Source organism: Crotalus tigris, unplaced genomic scaffold (genome assembly GCF_016545835.1).
Source record: "Crotalus tigris isolate CLP2741 ecotype Arizona unplaced genomic scaffold, ASM1654583v1 scf7180000017847.2079705, whole genome shotgun sequence".
NCBI classification, from domain to species: domain Eukaryota; kingdom Metazoa; phylum Chordata; class Lepidosauria; order Squamata; family Viperidae; genus Crotalus; species Crotalus tigris.
In genome coordinates, this window is record NW_024096670.1 from 1,095,001 (window position 1) to 1,113,399 (window position 18,399).

Sequence of the window (18,399 nt, forward strand, 5' to 3'; positions counted from 1 at the left end):
TTTTTAAAAAAATCTAAACATTTTGAAATGTGAAAGAGTAAAAGAAAATGGGGGCTCTGCAGGAGCTGTTTCAGCCATTTTGAATTTCCACGATGAAACCAGAGAAGACAAGAATGATACTGCTGTTCTCATTTGTGAGCAGAGTCTTCCCTAAATTGGGATGATGGCAACTTGTGTGGAAGTTTGCACCGTTCGCTGGGATGGTTGTCAAGGGCCATTTTGAAAGGCCTTGCCTTTGAAATGTTGCACGAAGGAGGCGTAATGAACTACACGTCCACATTGTGAAAAAAGGCAGAAATAATGAGTTTTCTAGACTTGTGGCATCGTACAGAAGGATGAATTTTGAAAAAAAGCCTTTTGCCAGATTAATTCTGAAGAAAGAGTTCTTTTATCTCAGCCACAAGCTGATCTCATGCACACTATAAAAGAAAATAAATACCCTAAGAAGAAAAAGACAAGGGCAAGCCACTTCTAAAACTGTTGCCCAGAAAATTGCAGGGGTCAGTCTAGGGCAGGGGTAGGCAACCTTGGCTCTTTTATGACTTGTGGACTTCAACTCCCAGAATTCCTGAGCCAGCATGGCTCAGCTTGGAAACCTCTCTCTTTCCCCTCAGCATGGCTGGCTCAGGAATTCTGGGAGTTGAAGTCCACGAGTCCTAAAAGAGCCAAGGTTGCCTACCCCTGGTCTAGGTAGTTAGCAGGAGTCAACCCTAATGCAAAGTCACCACCCACACAAACACACACATACAAATGGAACAAATCAATCTTCCGTGGAGATCCCTAAAGACAGTCCCACCCTGGTTCCCCAAAAGCCTAATGCTACCTCTGTTCCTTGGGTAACATCCCATTTCTTTGGGTTTTAGCAGTGAGGAATTTTTATATCCATTGTTTGCTGTCGGAGTAACCCAGCTACTATTGGTAGCCAACTCTACCATCAACAGTAATAGTATTTCTATGGCAGAGATACGAGAAGAAAATATCTATGGTTAGTACTGCCAGCTGCTATAACCACCCAGATGTTTCTCATCACCCTGAAGCCTAATTTAAATCACAAAACAGAATTGGCATAATAACAGCTATTACCGGACTCTACCAAATCTCTAAGAGATGGGTACATTTTCCTGAGATGATTGGGTGCATGAACAGCAGGTGTACATGCAATTAAAACTTCACACAGGACAACTAAGATGCTGAGACCACATCACAATTCATACACAGAAATGTCTTCTGTGTACAAATTTGCTAGCCTAAGCAATTTAGATCTCTGTTCCATAAAAATTCTGCTACATGCAGTGAAGACCTTGGTTGGTAGATCTTCTAAGGCCAAAGAGAGAAGGAGAACTTCAACTAGAACAACAACTGTCATCCTTCATGGAAAGCATGTGCAGCCATTTGTAGTTGCAAATATATTTCAACAATTACAGACAACGGGAGCTTGGGCACCGGAATCTCAGGGTTCAAAACTCAACAAAAGCCAACCTGTGTTAGCACAATGGAAACTTTGGGAAAACAAATAAGCCAGGTCACAAACCAAAGGCCCCTGTTTACAAGAAGAGATTCAGGAAGGCGGAGATATGACAACAAGAGAAGAGGTTTCTCTTCTCCAGACCACCACAACTAAACTAGAACAAAACAAAAGTGAAGCCAATTCCAACAACGCAATTGCATCTGCCTTAAGAGCTTCTAAAGATTTGCAAACGGACAAACATTTCACTCTAGTAGCAAAAGCAGTCCTGTGTGCTCACACTGCAGTATTGTGAGAAGATCGACTCAAATAAATTTGTTGGGAATGGATTAAATTTCCCTCTTTGATTTAGTTTCTGCAATGACACTCTTTGGTTGTCTTACGCATAATCTTGGAACGACAACGTTTGTGCACCTCCATTGAAACAAAAGCCAATCCCAGCACCATCCCAGTAAACCCTTGTTAAAACTGCAACCCCAGAGTAGGGCAAAGCACATGCAGGCTGGTTTGTCTGGCAAAGGTAGCCCATCACAACCCATGGGAGATCCTTCTCCCAAAACCTCTCATCAAGTGCTCCTTGGAATTACAATAAGTTCTCATCTGGTCTGCTTTGGACGTCTGGTTAAACCAAAAGCGTGTTTGTATTTTAGTGATTTGAGTAGAAGTAGTAGGGTTTTTTTAAGGGTCAAAACACTAATGGGCATTAAAAAAAATCAATTAATGCTAGTTCTTGTTATCGGTAAGTAGAAGGCCAGAAGGCAGCTAATTGCCTACCTTGATCTTCTCAAGGCATCCTCATCTGGATCTTGCACTGCAGATGAAAAATTGGTAATGTTAGAAGGAGAAGCATCAGGCAAGACGTTCAAATGGAGAGTGAAACCTTACTACAGTTTGTGGAGAAGAACTACATCTTACTTTCACGAGGACAGGCTCACTCTATAGAGGAAATCTACTGGAATCTCTCAGCATCGTTCATTTTATCTAAAAAGTATCCATGCCTTCCAGTTTAGATTATGGTCATGTTTCCCAAAGGAACTTATCTGAGGAATGGGGGACAAAGCAGGTGTCCTATTCATTCTGTAGCTAAGGCCATCGTATCCCAGTTTTGAAAGAGAAGTTTTAATTTGAATCCTCTCTGCATTTTCTACCTTGCTTTGCCAATCTCAAAAGTCTCCCCCAAATAAGATTTTAGGAAAGTGGATTTATACTGGTATTATTGTCACAGATTACCTGATATTTGATCTGACCAATCCCAAAGCAGGGAGTGTTTAGTAATTGTGAAAAATAAGAATAAACTGAACGGCAGAAGGGCTGTTTTGCTTTTCACTCATGAGAGTTGGTGATAAATTCATTCTTTAGCAATAGGTGGTTGATTGATCATGCTGTTCATTGCATTCAGCTGGAATGCAAAACCATGTTTAATCCAGACAGCCTTACAAAAAGTGGATTATTTGGAGGCTTGGCTGTGAGGTTTCAGACCAGGGTCCAGCCTGGATATTGCATTCGTCTTAAAAAACCTCTGCAACTTATTGTAACCACCACTAATATCATGGCTTAGTTTGAAATTTGGAATCTTGTTGTTGCAGTGGAACCTGCTTCAGTCTGTATGAATAGCTATTGTTTTGGTTGGGAAGACTTTCTTTCTTTCTGATCTAATTTCGGCATAGATTTTTTTTTTCCTGCACAGTATAGACACAAAGGTCAAAATGATGCTGCCTAGGTCTTCTTAGTTGGGCTGAGAAGTGACCTTCAGCCTGTTCTCCTGAACTCTTCAGAATGTTAGGTCATCATCTTCTGAAATGTTATATATTTGGTCCAGGAAGAGACTATAAAACCTTCGGTCATTTTTTCAATAGACTTTCAGCGTCAGAAGAAGGCGGAGGGGCCATTTATCTACATTTCTGAAAATGAGGGCCATCAAATATGGGTAAAACCAAACTATATCCTGAAATGTTAAGAAGCTCAAAAGAAGGAGATCTTCCTATCCTCTCTCATCTTCACCCATTCCCAAGTCTCTTCCAGGTGACTTGTTGAGCCAGGAGAATCACACCAAATTTGGCAGATCACTTCTTGCTTTGAGGCAATCCCTTTATCTTATAGGACTTTTTTTTATGTCTGCACCAGGAATCTACAACGGTTTAGGGCAAGGGTGTCAAACTCACAACGTCATGTGACGTGTCACAATGGATTGCAACTGTTTTGCCATTGCTGGCAATGGGGTGGGCGCGGTTTTGCCATGACACATCCGGCCTGCGGGCCGGCAGTTTGACACCCCTGGTTTAGGGGGACTATTTAAGTGAGAACTCAGAATTTTGTAGAGAGGAGGAGGCAGAATGAGAAACACAAGTTTGTAAATTTCCTTCACATTGCCTTATCTTAGGAGGCAGGGCTAAATCTTTAATTCAGATGCTCGCTGGATATAGTATATCAACCCTAATCACTGTTTTTGAGTTGAGCAGTCCAGAAGGTTATTGACATAAGGACAAAACATGACCTTGATGAGAATTCATTATGATTAGGTAGACAAGGAATCGATTCCTGAAAAATCAACAGAGTTGTTTCTCCATTTCACATGACACTAGAACCTCATTTTGAATCTTCTTTTGTTGTGTTTGTTTACAAGGAAATTGTCATGATCTATAGAGTAAATCAAGCCAAGTCAACTTATATCAAATGTTTAATACGGTCATAGACCAGCACAGTTCTATAGATAGGTTTTCTGCCCAAATTATGGTGTGTGGTTGTGTACCATCTTGCAGAACACATATTTTGCTGTTCCAATGATCACTACTATAAAATCTAGGCTCGATATTGTGATATTTTGAAGGAACTGTACTTGAAATTTTGATGATCTGAATGCCACGAAATAGAATACAAAAATGCTTTAAAACGAAGATAGTAAAACCTTGGGTTTACAGTTCCCCATTTAAATGCAAGCAACACATTTTTAATTAGGATTTCATCCTCAAATAACAACATGAATTATATCCGATGCAGTCTGGACAACTGACTTAATTTACATCGTTTGCCTCAGTCGATGCAAAGGATGCAAATTAATGCGAATGATATAATTACATCAATTATGTCACTCCATTGTGACAATGTACTTCAGTTATGTAATTATGCAAATGCTGTAATTTACTTCAAGTTGCCTGTGGAAAGGAACCGATGTATCTTAGGAACATTCTATCTCAATCTTCTAAAAGTTGCCTATTTCTATTCACCTTCCTTTGTCATCTCTTTGTGAATGTATGGCGTTTTCATTGCCATAACTACATTCTTACGAAATACTTTCAGCGTTCAACCGCTAAGGCAATCAAAACTCCTTGGGAGTTTTGTTGCCATCACAAGAATTGTTTCTAAGTTGTCTTTGGACGCTAAAGATCTCTGCCTCCTTTCTCTGTGGGCCATGAAGGCCTCAACAGCTGTGACCGAAGTCAGCTAGTGTCCAAAGCTGCGTTCTGTGCTCCAGCTGCAAATTCTCTAACAGAAGATCCAGCTTTCTCTCCAACAGTTTTCCTTGGAGGAATACTCCAAAGAAGGATTTTGATATTTCCACAACACAGTTTATGATGCAAAGTTGGTTGTAGTCTGGGCAAAACTGGGATGTTGGTGCGCTAACGCTAACTTTCTAGGAGGGTTAAGTAATTGGATCAATGCTGCTTTTGATGTTTTCACAATATTATAACGTTCTATTGATCCAGTTAAGTATATTGTGTGAACAGGGCTACTACGTGCAATTTCATCAAGCCTCAGAAGTTTTGCAGAGGAAGTAAGATGGCGCAATGGGGGTCCCTGGTAGTCTGTGACCTTGGTTGTCTCCTTGCAGATGTTTCATTACCAGACTAGGTAAGATCATCAGTGGTAGAAGGGAGTTAACACTGAAGATGTTACCTATTCTGGTAAGGAAACTTCTGCAAGGAAAGAACTAAGCTCAGAGAGCACCATGGACTCTACAGTTCAACCCTGAGCTGCACATATTGTCTTCCATAAGATGGTGGTAATCCAACAGTTCTTGCTTCCTCTCCACCTGGCACCACTGCTTCTTCTCTATCATCTTTGCTTCCCTACCCGAGGCTGGCCAAGATGGGTGGTGGTGCCAATGAAAGGCAACCTCGACAATGCCCTTTCAGATCTGGTAGCGATTCACAGTGAATTACAAACAAAAGCGGCCGTTCCTTAAAAACCGTCATTCAGCTTGTCTTTGAAACTGAGGATTTGCCTTCTTCCTCCTTTTCTTTATGACAATGAACTCTCTCCCCCCCCCCCTTTTTAAAATTATTTTCCAGTGGGGCTACAATAGCACTGCTGACTGACATCTTTCAGTGACTTCTTGAAAAGTTGTATTGTCTTCATATTCTATGATAGCATTCCATTTCTCTGGCAACGCTGTGATAGTTTTCTCATTTCTGTTGCACAGTTGTTCTGAACCGCTAAATAAATACCTAGTTATGAGGCAAGATATAAATATTACAGAATACAGCCTGGAAAAAGTATAATAAATTGGAGGGACAAAAAGGCTCTCCTAAAATTATTTCCCCTTAAAGTTAAGGATTAAATAAAAAGATTTTTATTTTATAACAGAGACCTGGAGGCCTAACCTAAAGAAGACTATCTATCTATCTATCTATCTATCTATCTATCTATCTGTCTGTCTGTCTGTCTGTCTGTCTGTCTGTCTGTCTGTCTATCTGTCTGTCTGTCTACCTGTCTGTCTGTCTGCCTGCCTGCTTGCCTGTCTGTCTGTCTACCCACCCTATCTATCTTCTATTATCTATCATCTATCACCTATTTCTCTCTCTCTCTGTCTCTCTCTGTATGTCTTTCTGTTTGTCTGTCCATCTGTTTATCTTTCTTGGTGTGTGTGTGTGTGTGTGTGTGTGTGTGTAAGCCAGCAAGCACCGATAGCTGATACCCAACGGAGTGAGGAGAAAGGAAGGTTTCCACGAAAGAGGTGAACTGGGCATCCCAGCTGGACTTACTGTACTCAGTTCCTGTCATCTGAGCAAGGACTCGGAAGGACTTTGACTGCAAGTTGGAAGATCGACGGCTCCAATCATCCAGCTCATCTTCAGACTTGTTTTGAGTTTTAAGCACAGCCTGATAGACTGGAGAGGCACTGTCTACATGAGGGTCTTTAACAGGAAGGTTACTGCAATGCAGAAAGTAACATGCACTGTAACATGGCTAATGAGATCGGGCCCGCCCTCCCCCCAACATCCTGGCTGACGTTTAACCCCAGATCCACAATTTCTTCTTCTTAGCCACAGAAATGAAGTACTTATTTGTGAAACAAGCAGATACAAGGAAGCCATGATACAAAGTTGCCTTTCTCTTCACAGGAAGGGTGAAGACTATCGTTATCTAGATTCTAGAACATGTATCACACAACGAGAAGTGATCTGGATAGGACACCTCTTCACCACATCGGACGAGTACAATTTACCCGTTCATTTATCTGCCCAGCTTGCAACTTTCTGAAATATTTCAACCATCGTAGCAATTCAGAGAATGACATAGGATTACTCAAAGTTCCAGGAAGCTGCTGATCTGTTTCCACTAGTTAGACAATGACTGAGTTAAAAATTGGAACTTTTCCAGGAAGTAGAAGCCTTTTCACCAAGAAAATGCTGCCAAGACTTTACAATCTCATCAGCTCCCTCCTCACTGGCACCGCTTGGAATAGGAAGCATGATTTGAATACTGCATCTGATGAGTGTTTGAGAGGCCTTGACAATGAGTTCTATAATGAAAAGGCTTTTTGTATTGTATTAAGACTACTCTTCTTTTCTTCTGATTGGTTTGTGGTGTCCCTACAAAATGCTTACCCCATCATGGATCCAATTAAGTATGTTGTCTGGATAGGACTTCCATCCTATCCAGGTTTCAGGATTTGCAGACCAGCAGAGATCGCAATGTGAAGCCACATCTATGTAGGATACCCTTATGTGAAACTATCACTAGCACATGATCCTAAGAGGTTGAATAGAGTTATATTGAGTGGACTTCCTAGGGCTACATCTTTATGGTTGCTTTATGGACTGGGTATGGAGATTTGAGATTCAATGTCACCTTTCATTTCATAATTCCCACTGCCCTTCACGATTTTTGTTCTCCATGGACAATAACACGCTTCTTCTGCCACCTCCCCAATATATAGTAGTCTCCCACTACAACTGAACAACTGATCAGATATGCACCAAAAGTCAGTCAGCTACTTCTGAAATCCATAGCAAAAGCCATAGGGAGGTTGGTCAAGGTCCATGTTGGCTAGAAATTATAGCAGCTTAAATGTAACACTTAGAAATCACAGAGGTGGGAGAACAATTGAATAATTTGAAAAACTATTCTCAATAGTAGTATTTGCACCACGAAAGCGTCATCAACCCACCCATGACAGTCTCAGGATGACACACTGAATGACTTGAAGGAAAGGATAATTTTCAATCTGCATCGTCAAAACAGTGCAATGTTCACAAGAAAAGGATTAGGTGAAGGAAAAATGCCATCAAGCAAACCTGGTAGAATAAGAACACTGGTGAATCCTACAGATGTTGGTGAAGTCTCATAAACTGCAGTCAAATCAGTCAATTGGTTGATGGGAATCGTATCATAGTTCAACAAAGGTCTTCTCATCACATGCCTTGCTGGAGCTATCACACGTATCTCATCTAGCATTCTGTTTCTAACAGTGGCCAAGCCAAATGTCTGTTGAAGCTCCCAAGCAGATAATGACGATGACAGAATTCGCCATATCATTTCTCAGCATCACAAAGTCTTGGGAAATATTGGCTCTGAACAATGATCCTTCTTTGCTCCATGCATTTATCTAATCTGCCTTTAAACATGTCCTCACCTTGGGTTAACAAACATCAAAGTTCTCCTCAAGAGAACTTTGCTCTGTTTATTACTGGCTGTTGTTTTCTTAAGAGAATAATAGCCAACAATAGCCGTCAGATAGTTCCCCATATTAATGATATCAGTGACAGTTGATTAATTAAACTAGAAAGTTAATAATATCAGAGGTTACATAGCGGGGTGGAGTCTATATACTTGATGCAAATAGTAGAATATATTTTAGAATTCTGGTCTGAGTACTGATTTTATGTGGGCTAGCACCAGAACATTCAAGAAGCTTCTTCAACTCTACCTGGATGGTGGGGAATGGAAGGGTTAGTCAGAGCTGAAGAAGCTTCTTGGATGAGAAGCGAAATGTCTTCCAAGAAAAACAAGAAAGTCCAGTTGCCTCTTGAAAAAGCAACTTTGGGGCAGCCATGACTTGAATGACTGAGAATCTCCACAGAGGGATATTTAATGCAGTGTGTTAAGCTATGTTCCGGTGCTACACACGTAAAACCCATTAAGACTGACAGAAAACAACAAAGCCTAAATGGAATTGGAATCAACTGAATCAGTGAACATAAATCTTTCATAGGAGATACGGACACTACGTTGCCCAAGCAGGCCTGACAAAGGGAAGCTGTGAATTTAGAAGGGAAAAAGGAAAAATGCATTTCTTGTGCAGCACAATATGAAAGGAGAAGATGCTAATAATAAAAAAAAACTCAGCCAGCTCAACAAATGAAAAAAGAAGAAAAAAAAGAAAGCACACAAAAGAAAAGCAAACCATATCGATGGAATGGAGGACAAAATATATTTAGTAATATCCGTGAAAATCCACCACTGCTGCAGGCATCCTAAAATCTCTCTCTCTCTCTCTCTCTCTCTCTCTCTCTCTCTTCCTCCCTCCCTCCCTCCCTCCCTCCCTCCCTCTCTCTCTCTCTCATACACACACACACACACACACACACACACACACACACACACAAAGAGAGAAAGATACACACAGATAGCTACACTTACACAGTCCTATCATTGCATTCTGGGCACTTGACAACCAGCTCACGTTTACAACTGGTTGCAGCATCCTGCGGTCATGTGACCATGATTTGCATCTTTTTAAGCCAGTTTCCAATGGTTTTTGGGTTGTTGTTTTTTTTTTGCCAATTTCTGGCAAAAACAAAAACAAAAAAAAAATCCTTCTGGAGAATGGATTTGGAGTTACAGCCCAGTAATTTATTTAATGACCACTGCAAAAACGGTCCTAAAATTGGGTCCAGATATGTGAGTACCTCGACTTAGGACCGTCATGGTTAATCCTAACCCAAAGTGACCAAAAACAGGATTTGTTACATTGCATTAGACTCTGGTGAAATTATTTCGAAATAATTTCCTTCGTTTTGGGTTAGTGTTGGAGTCTGCGTGTTTAATTCCTCTAAAATAAACAAGCACGGAGAGAAGTGGATGATAAAACAACAATAGGAAAAAAAATAACCTTGCATTCTACAGAGGTGGAGAAATCCATGCAGTATCTATGCCAGCGGGGATTCAATGAGTCATGTGTTCCAAACTCAGAGAAGAGCCAGGAGTGATTGGGGTCCATAATTACATGATGTTGGGAGAAGCAATACGAATTAGTATGAGAAATAAAGTGAAAACGCAAAGGAATGTGTCAGAGAGGAGAAAAAAAGAAGAAAAAGAATGGTTACTGGTGAAAAAGGAGAGTAAGGGAGTAAATGAACCCTTCGCAACTGAAATAAGCTGGCTAGACATTATTATTATAGGTGCAAGAGCCATGTTGACCAAAGCTTTCTCATGTATGCATAAAATAAGAGAGGTGGTGTATGCAAAAATAGTACTAATTAGTACCAATGGTGCTTTTCCAAAAAGCAACTTTGGACTTTGTTTTTCCTTGCTTCTCACCCAAGACGTTTCTTCACTTCTTCACTTCTTCATTTCAGCAGAACGGAAGAAGCTTCTTGGACGAGAAGCGAAATTCTTCAAAGCAAAACCAAGTCCATTGTCCTTTTGAAAAAACACCTTTGGATCAGCCACGACCTGGATGACTCACAGTCTCCACAGACATTCGTACTAATGAGAACTTTGCTTTCAGAACCAGAATTGTACAGTTAAGAACAATAACCCAACCTGTTCAAACAACTGTTCATTATTTTTTGGGGGGGCAAAAACGCCATTGATGCCACATATTAACGCCGGATTAACTGATATTAGCAATATTAATATGGATATCATGGGCATGAAGCCAGGAGTCGGTCCCTGATTTGAATAATTTTGCTGTCAAGGACAACAGCAAATCTGCCGATAGCTGTTTGCATGCAAATGCTGTGTGCGAAGAATACATGGTAAGAATGCAATGCCAAGTTGATTCCATCACTTAGAACAGTGGTTCTCAACCTGTGGGTCGGGACCCCATTTGGGGTCAAATGACCATTTCACGGGGGTCGCCAAACAATGCAGTCCGCCATTTTTTCCCCCTTTTCCTTAGCTGTGCTACTCCCTTTTATTCTATTGACTTTTGAAAGCCAATAGAATAGACTCTCTTGAATAGAGTCTAATTCTATTGGCTTTCAAAAGCCAATAGGAATTGTCCAGGCTGTCTCTGCCCTGCTGGGCCTGCCAAAAATCCCATTCTGCAAACGGTGCTGCACCCGTTGAGTAGTCCTCGACTTACGACTGGTTGGGGGTCACGGCATTAAAAAGGTTGAGAACCACTGACTTAGAAAGATGTTCCTTTCCATGCAAGTTAAGAGACAAATTGACTTTGTACTACAGAGGAGAAACCCTGGAGAATAGGCCTCTAAATTCATACACAGCCAATGTGCATTTGCATCTATATAGACAGGCAGATATCTTTCTTTGACTCAAGCATTGTGAAATCTTGAGCAAAACTAATTACAATGTTTTGCTTGGAATCAAGCTCTAAATATATACATATCCTTTGGGTTTTTTTTTTTTCTTCAGAAACCCTCACTTAGAGAAATATTCATGCTTCCGATTGTCCTTGAAATAAAAATGTTCACAGAAGCAACATTAGCATTTTGTACTAAAATCGTTTCCCAAGGGCTGCATAATATCAACATTTGTGCTAAAACAGGACAAAAGGAAACAGTGACTAGGAAGCTTCTCGTCCTCAAAGACACCAGAGGCATCTCTTCCTATTCCACATTGGTTGCAAGATGCACACATTTTTAAAATGGAAAGGAATAAATAATAAAGTTATACCATTGTGCAATCATTGTTTCTGGCTATCCTCCTTTCTCGGTGTCAAAAGTGAGAGGGAGGTCACATGAAAGGAAGCTATGAAAGGGAAACCACTCAAAGATACACAAAGTAGCTGCAGAGAAGAATGGGTGGGTGGGTGGGAGGCTAGATGGATGGAACAATGGATGGATGGATGGATGGAAGAATGGATGAACAGATGAAAGGATGGGTGAATGGAAGGATGGATGAATGGATAGATGTAAGGATGTATGTATGTATGTATGTATGTATGTATGTATGTATGTATGGGAGGATGGATGGGAGAATGGATGATTGGATGGATGGGAGGATGGATGGATGGATGGATGGATGGATGGATGAACAGATGAAAGGATGGGTGAATGGAAGGATGAATGAATGGATAGATGTAAGGATATATGGATGTATGTATGGATGTATGGAAGAATGGATGGATGGATGGATGGAAGAATGGAGGAAAGGATGGATGAATGGATAGATGTAAGGATGTATGGATGGATGCAGGGCTTTTTTTGTCATAGAATGCCCGGAATGGAGTTCCGGCACCTTTTTTGGATGGAACCTTGTAGGGTAGGCAAGGCGGGTTGTATGACATGTGTGAGTTAAGGGACCTTTTTTTTTTTTTTTTTTTTTACAAAAAAAGCCCTGGATGTATGGATGGGAGGATGGATGGAAGAATGGATGGAAGAATGGATGGATAGATGAAAGGAGAGTGAATGGAAGGATGGATGAATGGATAGATGGATGGATGAATGGATGGATAGATAAAAGGATGGGTGAATGGAAGGATGGATGAACATAGATGTAAGGATGGATGGATGGAGATATCTAAGAATGCAATGAAGAGAAACGGTAGAGATTTCCTTCCCACGAGTACTGGATAGCCATCTCAATTAGAGAATAAATTTCAAGATAAGCTATTAAGAAAGCTATCAAAGAAAGCACATGTGCGCAGTGTGTCTAAAATAAGCAAATCTGTTCATTTCATTGGAATACCACAAAAGCATTCTTTGCTTTCCCATAAAGCTTAACTGTCAATAATGCTAGCTTTTATCTACCTTTAAATTTTAAATGCACATAAGAGTTGGTTTAATGACTGAGTTTGTTTATAGACTGGTAAAATAAATAAACAGATATGATAGGGTGAGACTCCAATTTTGGCACTTGTGGTCCACAGAAGGATTGTTTTTGTTTTAAGCTTTTAGTATAACAATTGTATTAGAATACCAGAGGAGATTTTATGGCTGGTACTTGGCTGCTTCACTCTTACCTTACTTATGGGGACATTTTTATTGTTTTATATTTCAAGCTGTATAGCAGATGTTTATCTTTACATTACCCGGGGGAAAATTTTAATTGTTCCCACAATGCCACCGTGTGTCTTCTCAGATTTGGCAGAGAACAAATCCAATAAATGAAAGAATATGTTATCACAAAATGGTAGGCAGGAGAAATTCATAAAAAGGGAAGACAAAGGAGGCAGAACATTATTTTTATGCCATGGCTCAGTCTCCGCCTTTTTAACTATTTCTCCAACTCTATTGAATATAGAACATAGAATAATAAGGGTTGGAAGAGTCCTTAGATGTCTTCTAGACCAGTGGTTCTTAACCTTTTTGAACGAATCGCCCCCTTGAGCCAATGAGGAAGTTGTCATCGCCCCCCTCCCCCAACATAACCTCTCAATCACAACCTAGGAAATAATTCTTCAATTTATGCAACCCCCCTTTTTTTTCCTTTAAAATTGTCATCAGGACATATCAATGCAAATAGTTTATTTCCAGTCTTTTCCCCCTATCTCCCATATTCTGGCCAATGGCGTGCCACTGTATGGGTAGAGGCTGCTGCGCAACGCGCATGGAGATAAGCGATGCGTCTTCACATATGTACGGCGTTCTGTACTGAAGCTAGCTGGAGGAACATTTGAAAACACAATTCAATCCACTAATAGCGAGCGATCTGATGTTTTTGTACGGCAGATATACAGCGATTCACTGTACGAAAAAGTCTCAAAAGTGTCCCCAAAACTTCTCGTTCCATCGCCCCCATATTGCCCCCTTTTCGTTCCTTTGCCCCCGTGTTGCCCCTTTTCATTCCTTTGCCCCCCTGAAAAATGAAATCGCCCCCTGGGAGGGCAATATCGCCCAGGTTAAGAACCACTGATCTAGTTCAACCATCTGCCCATGGCAGGAGAACTTATACCATTCTGGGGCAAATGGTTTCCCAACCTCTAGTTGAAAACCTCCATTAATGGAGCACCCACAACTTCTGAAGGCAAACCATTCCATTGGTTAATTGTTCTCGCTATCAGAAAAATTCTCCTTAGTTCTAGGCTGCTTCTCTCTTGGATAAGATGGAAACGTATCCATCAATTACTTCTTTCCAGCCCTCATGTGCTTTGTAGAATAAGTCAATCTTTTCTTCTCTGTGACAGCCCTTCAAATATTGCAAGACTGTTCTCGTGTCACCTCTAATCCTTCTCTTTTGCATAGCTTTTAGAAAGACTGAGTGATGAGCCCACTGCCCTGCTGTTGTGGCTTTAGGAGAATATTTCAGAACGTCGGTGTTAGAGGAAGGAATGGAACACGGAGGGTATCTTGCAAAACATCTAGAGATGCTTTCAAAGGATTTCCTGAGCCACGACGGTAGTAGCCAACTTGCTCCGTCAACTCATCCCTCCTCTGAGATCCAAAGAGTTGCATGGAATAACAAGAGGGAGGGAAGACTTGTAACACATACAGCATGCACACATAGAAAGAAAGGGATCTTACCCAGCAAATTCACCACCCTGGGCCTGAGCTTGGCCTGCAATGGCATCCATGATAGCATCTTGAGAATACATGCTGATGGGGGTGTTGTATTGGGCATGAATGATGGTGGCTTTGCCCCCGGGGCCTTTCACCTCTATGGGTTTGTGCGTGGACAGAGCGGAATCCTTCAGGACGTTGGGGTTGAAACGTTCCATATACTCCGTGCTGGGATGGAGGAAGTGAGGAATCAGGAAGTGTGGGAGAAAAAGAAGGAAGGATGAAAAGATTAAGGATGGGGGAAAGAAAAGATTTAGGAGCAGAGGGGAATATTTTCACACCCATACCCACAAATACACACACAGTGCTTTGGGTTTGATCACAGGCAAGAAGAGTAGCATTCAACAAGCAGCAAAGAGTAAATACACAACTTTTCTTGGAAACTGATGCTTTTCTAACGGAAAGATAAAAAATAATGAGGGACTGATGCAGCCGGGAAGCATCTTTGCGAATTATCTGCTGTAATTTAATCCAGGTTAGAAGGTGCATCTCTGCTGGCCCAGGAATAACAAAATGATCTAGAATGGAATGGAATGGAATGGAATGGAATGGAATAGAATAGAATAGAATAGAATAGAATAATAGAATAGAATAGAATAGAATAGAATAGAATAGAATATGGAATGAAAGAATAGAATAGAATAGAATATGGAATGAAAGAATAGAATAGAATATGGAATGAAAGAATAGAATAGAATACAATAGAATACAATAGAATAGAATACAATAGAATAGAATAGAGCTGGAAGGGACCTCGGAGGTCTTCTAGTCCAGGGCTTTTCAACCAGTGGTACAGGTACCACCTGTGGTACATTGGCACCTGGCAGGTGGTACGGGACAATCCTAGGAAAGTGGTAGCAGGGGAGGGTAATGAGCTGAACCGGTGGCAGTACCGCACAAGCCTGAGCGAGAGATGGCTGGAGCTGCAGGGCTGTCAGGGCTCAGCGGAAGCGCCAGGATCAGTGCTGCTTTCCAGCTGATGGGCGCTTCTTCAGGGCTGTCAGGGCTCAGTGGAAGCACCGGGATCAGTGCCAGGCTCCAGATGGAGCTTGGTGCTGATCCTGGTGCTTCTGCTGAGCCCTGAAGAAGCACCAATCAGCTGGAAAGCAGCACTGATCCTGCCACTTCTGCTGAGCCCAGAAGAAGCGCCTATCAGCTGGAATATTGCAGCCTCTCCAGGGTCTTGTGATTTACATTCAGATGCTTGGCAACTGATTCATATTTATGACGGTCACAGTGTCCCAGGTTCATGTGAAGTGACCAAAACCTGGTGCAACCACCCAGCAGACAGGGGGAATAAAAACCAAACACCCCCACCCCACCCCCTGCTGCCAATCCTCAACAGAAATGCTCACAACAATGAAAACCTCGAACAGGAGGAAGAACGCCACCAGGTGGGCAGGCAGGTGTTTTGCTCGGCTGTGGCTTGGGGGACACTTTTTTCAGTGCCATTGTAACTTCGAACAGTCATTAAGCAAACTGTCGAGGATTACTTGTACTTTATCACCTTTTTCCTTTTTTGGGGGGGGTCATTAAGGTTTTGACACCTTGCTAGGTGACCGGTGGTACTCGGATATTGCCATATCCGAAAAGTGGTACAATGGGTGAAAAGGTTGAAAAGCCTTGTTCTAGTCTAGCCCCCTGCTCAAGCAGGAAAACATATACCATCTCAGACAAGTGATTGTCCAGTCTCTTCTTAAAAATCTCCAGTGATGGAGCGCCCACGATTTCTGGAGGCAAGCTGGTTAATTGTCCTCACTATTAAGAAGTTTCTCCTTAATTCCAGGTTGCTTCTCTCTTTGATCAGTTTCCAACCGTTGTTTCTTGTCCTGCTCTCTGGTGCTTTGGAGAATAGTTTGATGCCCTCTTCTTTGTAGCAGCCTCTCAAATACTGGAATACTGCTCTTGTGTCGCTCCTATTTTTTCTTTTCTTAGACTAGCCAAACCCAAGTCCTGCAGCCGTTTTTCATAAGTTTTAGTCTCCAGGCCTTGGATCATCTTAGTTGCTCTTCTCTGAATTTTTTCCAAACTCTCAACATCTTTTTTTGTAGTATGGTGAACAAAATTGGTTGCAGCATTCCCGGTGTGGTCTCACTAGGATTTTATAAAGCGATACTAATACTACTAATCTGGAGAGCCAAGTGAGTCAATTTGGAACCTCTTCTACAGCTTTTCTTGGATGTGGTGGATATTTTTGTAGCACCTGCTGCTTATTTTCTTCAAAGCTCTCTCAAGACTCTTGTACAAGTAGTAAACTTAGCATGCAGTCATTAAATGGCCCTCTATATAATGTATCTAGCCTAAGATCCAGTAGATGGCAGCAGAGAGAAGCAGAAAACTCTTTATGGCCAACTAGTGACCATTGCGGGGTTTTGCATCTTAATTCTGATATTCCTACTGGATTGACTTTTCTTCGTGTGAAATTTCAAAAATTAGAAGTTTTGTCTCAATAGATTGGCATTTAGCAAGACTTTCTGAGGCCCGCCATTCAGAAATGCTCAAATACAAATGGCAGCAATGTATATAAATGAAGCCACTGGGTTTTTATGGACTTAGAGCCATAGGATAAGAGAAACAGCACCGATGTTTGTCTTCTTCGGAGCTTCCAAAGGGTGGGAGGTCTTTAAGGACACATCTTTGCTCAGCAGAAGGAGGCCTTTGTAAGGGGAGCATCATAACTCCAAAAACAATGCATGCACTCCAGGAGAACAACACCCAAGGCAAGAACCTCAACATGCATTGAGGTCTAAAGCACCACATTTATAGAAACACCTTGATTGGAGCCAAAGCAGGTCAGCCTCTTCACAAACACAACTCACAAACTGAAGCACCACACTCTGCCACGGACACTGATTTTTATAGCCATTACAAGCGCCCTTTGATTAGTTTGCCCCCCTTTTTTCTGCCCAGACTCAAGGGAGGAATTTGAAGTCATTGACTCCCATAGAGGTAGGATGACCATCCAGCTTTGATTTTTGTAGTCTTCTGCTAAAAATTGACCACAGAGCTTTCCTCCCTTTGGGTGAAAAAGAAAACCCATGACATTTATCTTGAAGTTCTAAAAAAACTCTGCCTCATACAAAAAAACAACAACAAAGAAATTTTCCCCATGCTCCTCTCCACACCAGCTTTACTCACTACTGTGGGTTCTGGTGTCCTTAATGAGGCTCTTGGTCATGAAAGATTCGTAAGAGTTGCACAGGAAATTTTCATGTATAGATGATTGTTTCATAGATCATCAAACCTTGGAGCCAATGGAGATACCCTGATCCAGAATGTTCCTCTGGAAACGTGCTTTGGATGAAAAAGGCCCTTCCAGACAAAGGAATGCATTTGCAATAAATTCTGCCCAACATGTCTCCTAAATTTGGTTTATTCTTGGAACAGACTCTGGGGGAATGCCCTTCTGATATGATGCTGGACACCCCAATAAACTGTTAAAGAACATTCCACTTGCAAGCAGATAGAACAGGAGCACAAGGAACCAGAACATGCTGTCCCAAGAAAATGGACATCGCCAAGCATTTTAACACTGACACACTCTTGAATACTAACTTGGTCACGGGATTGGTTATGACCTAGAGGAAAGGGAAAAAAAAAGAAGATCAGACCAATAGTTTCCCAGATGTTTCTTTTAACCAGAAGAGATAAAGAAGTATTAAGCAGGCATCTAAGTCAAAGAAAGAAAGAAAAAGAAAGAAAGAAAGAAAGAAAGAAAGAAAGAAAGAAAGAAAGGAAGAAGGAAGGAAGGAAGGAAGGAAGGAAGGAAGGAAGGAAGGAAGGAAGGAAGGAGGAAGGAAGGAAGGAAGGAAGGAAAGAAGGAAGGAAAACAGAGAGAGAGAGAGAGAGAAAGTAAGAAGGAAGAAAGGAAAAAAGAGAAAGGAAACGAAAAAAACAGAGAAAAAGATGAAGGAAGGAAGGAAGGAAAAGAAAGAAAGAAAAAGAAGAAACACACACACACAAAGAGAGAGAGAGAGAGAAGGAAGGAAGGAAGGAAGGAAGGAAGGAAGGAAAGAAAGATAAAGG

General features: G+C 41.3%; 1 protein-coding gene across 8 annotated transcripts in view; it reads right to left on the reverse strand.

The window, feature by feature from the left end:
- LDB3 (LIM domain binding 3) overlaps positions 1-18,399 on the reverse strand; it is a 127,120-nt gene that overhangs the window by 42,736 nt on the left and 65,985 nt on the right. For 5 of the 8 annotated variants that reach the window (XM_039343393.1, XM_039343398.1, XM_039343395.1 and 2 more), the window contains 2 exons: positions 6,448-6,617; positions 2,240-2,276 (listed from right to left, as the gene is read on the reverse strand). In XM_039343393.1, coding sequence (XP_039199327.1) covers positions 2,240-2,276; positions 6,448-6,617 — 207 coding nt within the window. Of the gene's footprint in view, positions 1-2,239; positions 2,277-6,447; positions 6,618-14,337; positions 14,542-17,928; positions 17,952-18,399 lie in introns of all 8 variants that reach the window. The other 3 variants (XM_039343397.1, XM_039343400.1, XM_039343399.1) reach the window with 2 other exon arrangements.